Source organism: Lactuca saligna, chromosome 4, assembly GCF_052625555.1.
Source record: "Lactuca saligna cultivar CGN05327 chromosome 4, ASM5262555v1, whole genome shotgun sequence".
Taxonomy (NCBI): Eukaryota; Viridiplantae; Streptophyta; class Magnoliopsida; order Asterales; family Asteraceae; genus Lactuca; species Lactuca saligna.
Window position 1 is genome coordinate 39,363,350 of NC_136420.1, and position 10,808 is coordinate 39,374,157.

General features: G+C 35.0%; 1 protein-coding gene across 1 annotated transcript; it reads left to right on the top strand.

The window, feature by feature from the left end:
• Positions 1-672: 672 nt before the first annotated feature.
• LOC145041653 (E3 ubiquitin-protein ligase SINAT5-like) lies at positions 673-2,585 on the top strand. Its single transcript, XM_078989791.1, has 3 exons — positions 673-1,121; positions 1,496-1,882; positions 1,987-2,585. The coding sequence occupies exons 1-3, from the start codon at positions 882-884 to the stop codon at positions 2,347-2,349; spliced, it is 990 nt and encodes a 329-aa protein (XP_078845917.1). The 5' UTR covers positions 673-881; the 3' UTR covers positions 2,350-2,585.
• The last annotated feature ends 8,223 nt before the right edge of the window (positions 2,586-10,808 follow it).

Consider the following 10,808-nt stretch of genomic DNA (forward strand, 5'->3'; position numbering starts at 1 on the left):
GAGATGTGTGGGATTCAACGGAGAACATGGATGTGTTAGACGTTAGTGTTGATTGTTGAATAAACTCAAACCCCTATAAATTCATGATCCATGTGGAAAAATCAACAATAATGGGCTAACTTGGTGGAAGACAATAAATGTTGAAAGAGAAAAGAAATCAATCATGATATATAATACCAATTAACAAGAAATAAACATATATTAGTTATTTGTTAAGCTTTACAAAGTATGATTATAATTCAAATAATTTGATAGTATTTATTTCAAAATCAACTAACAAAACACTTTTTGGACCAAATAAGCTTGTGGGTCATTCTATCATATGCTTATGTATATAATTTGGGATCCAAATTTTGCCATGTAATTCAATTTTATTTTATAATCATAGCTTCAGATAGCCTAATGTGATAGTATATCTAGTGTAAGCCATTATATTTAGTGTTTATGACTATCTAAATATGTAATAGTTTTAGTTTTAGGTGATAGTTTTTTTTTCTTTTTTCTTTTTTAATTGACAACACAAAAAACATGGTACACCATTATATATAAACTACTTTGAGCTTAATAATACTGTTTTCTTTTGAGTTTGAAGATAACATAAATAATATCTTTAAATTAGCTTTAGAAAAATATCATCTTTTTCACTTTTTAATTTCATTTGTCACAAATAAATGTCACCCTTTTCAACGATCAATAAAGCTACTCCTGTTTCTCTCTCACACTTTCGCTCCCTCCCTCTTCTCCGGTTTCTGATCTTCATCCTTAACCCAAAACAGGGGAGGAACAAGAGTTTCCAAACAAAACCCACATGCTCTTCCATCTAATTTGATCTTTCTTTATGGGTGTTTTATTTTCTTTTATTTTCGTTTGATTTTGGGATAATGGATTTCGATCACATTGAATGCGCTTCAACATCGGACGAATTAAATGAGGACGAGATCCCATACCATCATCATCGTCATCAACATCAACATCGTCAAAACAGCTATCAAAATCCCCAGAATTCATCAAAAGCTCACTATGTTAATGTCGTTCCTTCCAAAATTAATCACACCCCCAGTGTTTACGAGCTTCTCGAATGCCCTGTTTGTACCAATTCAATGTACCCTCCAATACATCAGGTTTTCTTCATTTTTCTTATTTGATTATGCTCTTAAATGTTAAAATTTAATCGTTTTAAAATCGATGTGCATTTAGGGGTTTTCGGATTGTGATACATCGTTTTTTACTTCCGTTAACAGAAAGATGATGTTGACTTTTCATGGTCAAACATATCAATTTTTTAAGCCTCAAGATTTATGTATATTTCAAGTACTTCGACATACAAGTTGCTACCCTTTACCCTATTTGTTATAGACCATTATCTCATTACCGAAATTTCCTTAATAAGTTTTGAATTCATGGAAATCTTGAAGTTGGAAAATAGAATGATTGACTTCAAAAGTTAGTCGGACATAATTTTATCTAATTTCAAGATTGATCTAAATTTGTGCAGTGTCACAATGGTCACACGCTTTGTTCCACATGTAAAACACTTGTGAACAACAGGTGTCCGACTTGCAGACAAGAACTCGGTGATATAAGATGTCTAGCTTTGGAAAAAGTTGCGGAATCCCTCGAATTGCCATGCAAATACAGCTCACTCGGTTGCCATGGAATCTTTCCTTACTACAGTAAGCTAAAGCATGAAGCTTTATGCAATTTCAGGCCATATAACTGCCCTTATGCCGGATCAGAGTGTTCGGTTGTTGGAGAAATCAAGTATTTAGTCGCTCATTTAAGAGATGATCATAAAGTCGACATGCACTCTGGATGCACATTCAATCACCGATATGTCAAGTCCAATCCTCGCGAAGTCGACAATGCCACGTGGATGCTAACAGTTAGTGTCTAACTATATCTATTCTTGACTTCAAAACTACCGTTTTTCATGGCGTTTAGAGTTGTTGGTAGTTCTCATGATTGTCTTTTCTTGATGTTACGTAGGTTTTCAATTGTTTTGGGCAGTATTTTTGTCTCCATTTTGAAGCGTTTCAGCTGAGTATGGCTCCGGTTTACATGGCGTTTGTGAGGTTCATGGGAGATGAAAATGATGCCCGGAATTACGGTTACAGTTTGGAGGTGGGAGGGAATGGCCGGAAACTGGTGTGGGAGGGAACCCCACGGAGCATTAGAGATGGTCACCGGAAAGTTAGGGACAGCCATGATGGTCTCATAATACAGCGGAATATGGCTCTTTTCTTCTCTGGTGGTGATCGGAAAGAGCTCAAGTTGAGAGTTACTGGTCGGATTTGGAAAGAACCTTTGAATCCCGATGGTGGCACATGCATTCCAAACCTATGTAGTTAGAAAGGGTTTTGTTTTTTTGGTTTGATTTTGTTTCATTATAATAGGGTTTATGAGTTTGTGTTATGAGTTTAGTATAAGAGAGGTTGTGAGAGTTTGTCGCATGCAACTACTGGCAGGATGATTTTTTTGGGTCTTTATGAGGTTTTGATTTAGTTTTCTTTTGTTGTTTTTGTGTTATTATGTTGAGTTCTTGTGTTATTACCAAATGCTTTAATTTATGTTATGAGTTTCGAATATTGTCGTGGATTTAAGGTATGACCCATGGTACTTAAGTAACTTGGCTTAAATTGGATCACAAACATATATTGCAAGTAAAGGAGGCTACAAGGGAATTGTAAGTGAATGTTTTTAGTACCTTTGAGAGACTTTTAGCAATATGTAAGCAACAACAAAATATCTAATTCCCATAAGGTCATGGGGTAAGAAGATTGGATGCAGGCAATAAATAATCATATATAATACATTCATTTGATGATAAAGAGACTACTTCCATCGGAGAACGCCTATAAACTAAAGTTTGTGTCATATGCTAAGGTGATTTACAAATAATAGGGAGACTCAACTTATACATGAGGACTTTGTAGAACATGAAAAAAACCAGAAACTCAATGATCATGTTTGTAGAATATTGGCTATTCATTATCCTTCTAGAAATAGGTGAGAGACGTCGATCCCAAGGCATCTCCTCACTTAAGCTCGCAAAATGCCGACATCCTTGTCGTGCCTTTATCTTTTTTAGTTCTTGATCTTGTCCACAAACTGTCACATTGATTATTGCGGCTCCCACCTTGTTTTAGTTTCAGTCAAATTCCGCCTCTTAATCAAGTATTCCTCAAGGTACTATGAGTTTTGGTGGTTCCTCAATCTTTCAATAAAAGGGAAAATGACTTGCCCAACGAAGTTTTCAAACCGTTTAAAAAACCCCAATCATGTTTTGTCTGTTCAAAAAAACCCAACAAACTTAACATTTTTTCTAAAAACCCCAACTAAGTTAAACTTTCCTGAAAGTCAAATAACAGAAACATATGACGTGGCATATTACCGTGTCGGAAAAATGACTTGTTATACCAACGAAGTTTCCAAAACGTTTAAAAAACTCAAATCATGTTTTGACTGTTCAAAAAAAAAACCTAACGAACTTAAACAAAACAAAATTAGGATTTTTTGAACGGTTTGGAACTTTGTTGGACTTTTTAGACAAAATGTTAAGTTCGTTGGGTTTTTTTGAACAGACAAAACATGATTGAGTTTTTTTAAATGGTTTGGAAACTTCGTTGGGCTTTTAAGTCATTTTCCCTTCAATAAAAAGAGGTTATTGCCACTGTTTTTGGTGCCTTGGACACGCATCGTTTTGGTCTTTCATATATTCATGTACGACTTAAGGACACTTTGAAAACCGGATTAATTTTGTTTGGTAAGGATTTGATTTAGGTATGATACATTCTTTGTTGGAATTTTATTGTGGAAGAATATAGGAACGTTGTCTTTCCTTGTCCCTTTAAGTGGAAGTCGACCCCACTATGAGGGCGTAGTGTTTGAGGCCGCCCAAATGGTAAAGTTACCATTTTTTTAAGAAGTAAAAACTCAGAGGGATTATAATGAACTTTGCTTCTTGTCATGTAAGCAAGGTTCTAAAACTTGCTACCCAGTATCTATACGGCAGCCAAATAGCGAATACTTTCGTAATTCATATAGAAATATTTTTAAGGAAATTATATATTTTTAGAAAGTCTCATTATCACATAACTGATAACCCAAACATTGAACTCTACCTGACTACATGTATTCTTTTCTCATCCACCAATTTCTTTATCTTGATGATTATTTTATCTATACGAACTTGGGCAATGTTCATTTGCTCGTGTTACTCGTTTACCGACTATAAACTGGACTACCAACTAGTATCCTCATATCTCGCAACCAAAATATTTGGGGTTAAGTGTCTTCACTACTTTGAATATTGTATGAAAAGTATGCCGCATTGAAAAGTTTAGCCTAATTTATTTGATTGGCTCTGACATAGTGCCACTAATAAAGATCAAGCAAAGAATTTACCCTTTCCGTTTGGTCATCCGTTTAGGTGGAAAGTCGCGGGGACAAAATGTATATACAACTCTATTTGAAACCATCACGTGAATCGCAGATCTGATGTCACAACTAGCAAATTTGCTAGGAAATTCTATGTCTTTGTAAACAATATCAATGACATCAGTTGTAAGCTTTGAACTTGATAATGCAGTATGTTATTTAACAACAACAAACTTTCACCAAGATCCAATCATAAAGCCCAAAATTTATACAGAACATTATAAAAAGTCAATTTAGGGTTTTGAAAACCCTAAGGATTATAGTCTAAGTCCATTTTGGACTAGGAAACCCTTATTAGGCCTAATGGGAATTAACATTTTGGGCCATAATGGGTCTAAAATGAAATAAAACCACCCTAATGGGCCTTATTGGGCCATAACTAACCTAATTAGTTTCAATGGACCACAAAACCCAATTCTTTTATACAATTGGGTTGTAAGGCACCATATAGGCCCAATGGGCTGAAAAATTTTATTTGAGCCTCATAAATTCGAGCATGGGCCCAAAATGACTCCTTTCTCTCTTCTTTACCCTAAATCTCGGCCCATGTAATTATAAAAAGAAAAAAAATGTAGCATTATGAGGGCAAGACACCTCATCTTTATCCTTTGGATACCCATGCACAAATCTCATATTCCCATACATGTCACCTCTTCTCTCACTTCCCTCTTCTTCTTCTTCTACTCTTGACCGAGAGCATCAACACAAACACACACACTTATTTCTCTTCCAAATACTTCCAAATCCTCCCAAGAACACCTTCATCCTTCCATCAAAATTTCGAAATTAGCAAGCATCCCAAGAAGGTTCTTCACTCAAATCATAAATCTGTGGTAAGTTTTACTTAGATCCATGGACTAACTTCTAGATCTTATCAAAAATCTTCTCTTAATTCATTCAAATTCTTGATCAAGCTTCTTAGAACCCATCTAAGCCCAAAGATTTCTCAAGGAGCTCACTAGGACCAAGAACTACCTCATCTTCTTCCATTTCTTCTCCAAAAGCGAAGCTACAACCCTCAAGGTGAGTTCATACCCCTATATTTTTGGTTTTACATGTTTTATGGGGGAGAATACAAGTGAAATGTGTAGATCTATGTGTATATGTATGATATGTGTGATTTCTTATGTTTTATATGATGTTTATGTGATAAAATGGGATCTATTTGAGATTTCTAACTATAATGGGAACAATATGTGATCTAAGACAACTTATACACCTTAATGTCAAAACAAAAGTGCAATGCAAGTTTGAAATGAGCGAAACAAACACAAATCTTGTTTATGGGCCATTTTTTACAAATAAGCAAAAGATGGGTAAAACAATACCATTTTTGATTTTATGAAGGTTAAAAATGTCAAATTAGTTAAAATATGAGGTTTTATAAAAATCATGACTTTAAAAGGACTAAAAACATAAATTTTAGCTTAAGGAGCTCATTAGGACCAACAACTAGCAACTTTGCTAGGAAATTCTATGCCTTTGTAAACAATATCAATGACATCAGTTGTAAGCTTTGAACTTGATAATGCACTATGTTATTTAACAACAACAAACTTTCACCAAGATCCAATCATAAAGGCCAAAATTCATACAGAACATTAAAAAAAAGTCAATTTAGGGTTTTGAAAACCTTAAGGATTATAGTCTAAGTCCATTTTTTACTAGGAAACCCTTATTGAGCCTAATGGGCCAATAAGCTGATAATTTGATTATTTTAGGCTTAAAATTTCTAAATGGATCCACTATCATGGAAATTAACATTTTGGGCCATAATAGGTCTAAAATGAAAATAAAGCCACCCTAATGGGCCTTATTGGGCCATAACTAACCTAATTAGTTTCAATTCACCACAAAACCCAATTCTTTTATACAATTGGGCCGTGAGGCACCCTAGAGGCCCAATGGGCCGAAAAATTCTATTTGAACCTCTTAAATTCGAGCATGGTCCCAAAATGACACCTTTCTCTCTTCTTTACCCCAAATCTTAGCCCAATGTAATTAAAAAAAGAAAAAATAAAATAAAAGAAAGAAATGTAGATTATGAGGGCAAGACACCTCATCTTTATCATTTGGATACCCATGCACAAATCTCATATACCCATGCATGTCACCTCATCTCTCACTTCCTGTCTTCTTCTTCTTCTACTCTTGGCTAGGAGCATCAACACACACACACACACACACTTAATTCTCTTCCAAATCCTCTCAAGAACACCTTTATCCTTCTATCAAAATTTCGAAATTAGCAAGCATCCCAAGAAGGTTCTTCCCTCAAATCATAAATCCTTGGTAACTTTTACTTAGATCCATGGACTAACTTCTAGATCTTATCAAAAATCTTCTCTTAATTCATTCAAATTCATGATAAATCTTCTTAGAACCAATCTAAGCCCAAAGATTTCTCAAGGAGCTCACTAGGACCAAGAACTACCTCATCTTCTTCCATTTCTTCTCCAAAACCGAAGCTACAACCCTCAAGGTGAGTTCATACCCCTATATTTTTGGTTTTACATGTTTTATGTGGGAGAATACAAGTGAAATGAGTAGATCTATGTGTATTTGTATGATATGTGTGATTTCTTATGTTTTATGTGATGATTATATGCTAAAATGTGATCTATTTGAGATTTCTAACTATAATGGGAAAAATATGTGATCTAAGACAACTTATACATATTAATGTCAAGACAAAAGTGCTATGCAAGTTTGAAATGAGCAAAACAAAACATAAATCTAGTTTATGGGCCATTTTTAACAAATAAGTAAAAGATGGGTAAAATGATACCATTTTTGGTTTTATGAAAGTTAAAAAGGTCAAATTAGTTAAAATACGAGTTTTTATAAAAATCATGACTTTTAAAGGAATAAAAACGTAAATTTTAGCTTAAGGAGATCACTCGGACCAATAACTAGCAAATTTGCTAGGAAATTCTATGTCTTTGTAAACAATATCAATGACATCAGTTGTAAGCTTTGAACTTGATAATGCACTATGTTATTTAACAACAACAAACTTTCACCAAGATCCAATCATAAAGCCCAAAATTTATACAGAACATTATAAAAAGTCAATTTAGGGGTTTGAAAACCCTAAGGATTATAGTCCAAGTCCATTTTGGACTAGGAAACCCTTATTAGGCCAAATGGGACAATAAGCTTATAATCTAATTATTTTGGGCTTAAAATTTCTAAATGGATCCACTATCATGGAAATTAACATTTTGGGCCATAATGGGTCTAAAATGAAATAAAACCACCCTAATGGGCCTTATTGGCCATAACTAACCTAATTAGTTTCAATGGACCACAAAACCCAATTCTTTTATACAATTGGGTTGTGAGGCACCATAGAGGCCCAATAGGCTGAAAAATTTTATTTGAGCCTCATAAATTCGAGCATGCGCCCAAAATGACTCCTTTCTCTCTTCTTTACCTCAAATCTCGGCACATGTAATTATAAAAAAAAATTATGAGGGCAAGATACCTCATCTTTATCATTTGGATACCCATGCACAAATCTCATATTCCCATGCATGTCACCTCATCTCTCACTTCCCATCTTCTTCTTCTACTACTCTCGATCGAGAGCATCAACACACACATACATACTTAATTCTCTTCTAAAAACTTCCAAATCCTCTCAAGAACACCTTCATCCTTCCATCAAAATTTCGAAATTAGCAATCATCCCATGAAGGTTCTTCACTCAAATCATAAATCCTTGGTAAGTTTTACTTACTCCCATGGACTAACTTCTAGATCTTATCAAAAATCTTCTCTTAATTCATTTAAATTCATGATTAAGCTTCTTAGAACCCATCTAAGCCCAAAGATTTCTCAAGGAGCTCACTAGGACCAAGAACTACCTCATCTTCTTCCATTTCTTCTCCAAAACCAAAGCTACAACCCTCAAGGTGAGTTCATACCCCTCTATTTTTGGTTTTACATGTTTTATAGGGGAGAATACAAGTGAAATGTGTAGATCTATGTGTATTTGTATGATATGTGTGATTTCTTATGTTTTATGTGATGATTATGTGCTAAAATGTGATCTACTCGAGATTTCTAACTATAATGGGAAAAATGTGATCTAAGACAACGTATACGTATTAATGTCAAGACAAAAGTGCTATGCAAGTTTGAAATGAGCAAAACAAAACATAAATCTTGTTTATTGGCCATTTTTGACAAATAAGCAAAAGATGGGTAAAATGATACCATTTTCGGTTTTATGAAGGTTAAAAAGTTCAAATTAGTTAAAATATGAGTTTTTATAAAAATCATGACTTTTAAAGGACTAAAAATGTAAATTTTAGCATAATGGGCTAAAATTTGGGCTTTTGGTGTTTAGGTCCAAAATTGCGAAAAATGTGATTTTAAGGACTAAAATTGTATATTTATCAAAATATGAGTTTTGAAAACATAAATAACAAGTTTCAGGGGCTGAAAATGTAATTATTACAAGAAAAGACTAAAAATGTAAAGTTTTTGGATTTTGGATTTAAATTGTAAAAATTTCGAAAATATGGACTACAATTGTAAATGCTTGATGTCTTCGTGATTCTTGCATGTGTTTGTCGTATGTTTCGGACTTCGTTCCGGTGCCAGGGAAAGCTCGATGAAGATCTAGCTTATATATCATGCGTTATGCGTTCTGGACTTCGATCTGATGTCGGGGCAAGCCCGAGGATGCTTTATATGTTTATATGTTATATGTTTATGTGTTATGTGCTTGTTGCTATGATATATGTATTCCGGACTTCGTTCTGATGTTGGGCGGAGCCCGATGCAGTGGGCAAGGCCCAGTATGTGCTATTATGTGTTATTGTATGGTATGTGGTAGATTGTGGGAGCTCACTAAGCTTCGTGCTTATAGTTTTCAGTTTTGGTTTCAGGTACTTCTGCTAGTAAAGGGAAGGGCTTGGGATGATCGCATGGCACACACCACAGTCTTCAGCCTGGGAGATTTTAGACTCTGATCTTTGATACATTATTTTGATACAGTGTTTTTGATATGATAGTTGAGTTACACGACATGTGATTTTATAATGTTGTTTTATGAGTTATGGATTTTTCTTTAACAATTTAAAACGAAAATTTTGGATTATATTTTTGGGATGTTTCAAGTTGGTATGAAAACATTGGTTTGAGTGATTCGAGCACACTTTCGGGTGTGTCTGAACTTAAACTAAGGAATTGGTATGGAATTTTCAAAAGAAAAACCATTTTATATAAAGTATTTTTGAGAAAAGAAAAGAGTTTTACAAAAAGCAAAAAGAATTTTGAAAAGGGAGAAAAGGGTGTGGTGCATGCAATCAACCGAGCTCAAGTAAGTACACCCAAATTACTCATACAAGTTTATGCTATGATATGATTATGAACTTTATGAGAACAACATGCTAGATTAGGATTAAGGACCTAGGAAGGATGCCTTAGGTGTATGTTATATGTGTATCAGCTCTATGAACTGCATACTAGTACAGATTAGTCAGTATGATAGCCTGATTAGTATATGTTTGATTATGTGCACTCAATGCTCGAATGCTACTTGCTTTGTGCTTTTAGGAGTTCTAGCTATCTTTTACTAACTAGTAAACGAATATGTTAAGTTACATATTGCAAGGAAAAAATAATTTCAGAATGTTAAGTCTAGCTCTATTTCACAGCTCTTGTTGAGTCCAACCGTTGTAGGGTAGGATCTTTCATTCGAAGAATTATCTAGTTTGAGTGATATGTAATAGTATTCGCAAGCTAGTTAGGGAAAGAAAACAGGGACTTCTTATGTAGCTGATGGCAGAGAGTGGGATGGTGATTACCCTGGGGCAAGCCTAGGATGAGAGTAGCATGTGAAGTATTAGTAGTAGAAGGGACTTGGTGAACTCGAGGCAGTTCTTGAGGAAAGTATGGATAGATGTGGACGGTAGTATGGGCTCGTACTATTGAAAGCAAAGGATCCGTACTTGAGTCAAGGAAGGCTAGAATGAATCCAAGGAACTTGTGATGTATGAAATCCCTCGAGTTATGATTAGTATTCTGATGTTTATTATGATGTGCTTTTTAGAATGATGATTTTACGCAACAGACCCGTCGGCAGTTCAGGCGCCTTTGAGGGATCAGGATCAGGCTCAGGCTCAGGAGTCGTGCAGCTAGACTACCAGACTAGGGAGTTTATCTCCTCTAAGATCATGTGCAATATCCAAGACCAGACTCTGTGATCTTTGGCATGATCAAGGAGGGAATTCTTGAGCTTTTGGATGAGAGGTTGAGTGCTTTACGCACTAAGGTGGCGGCCATGATGGGGTCACGCACACTGAATTTCAGGGAGTTCCCAGCTTGTCGAGCTCTTGACTACCATGGGGCTCAGGACC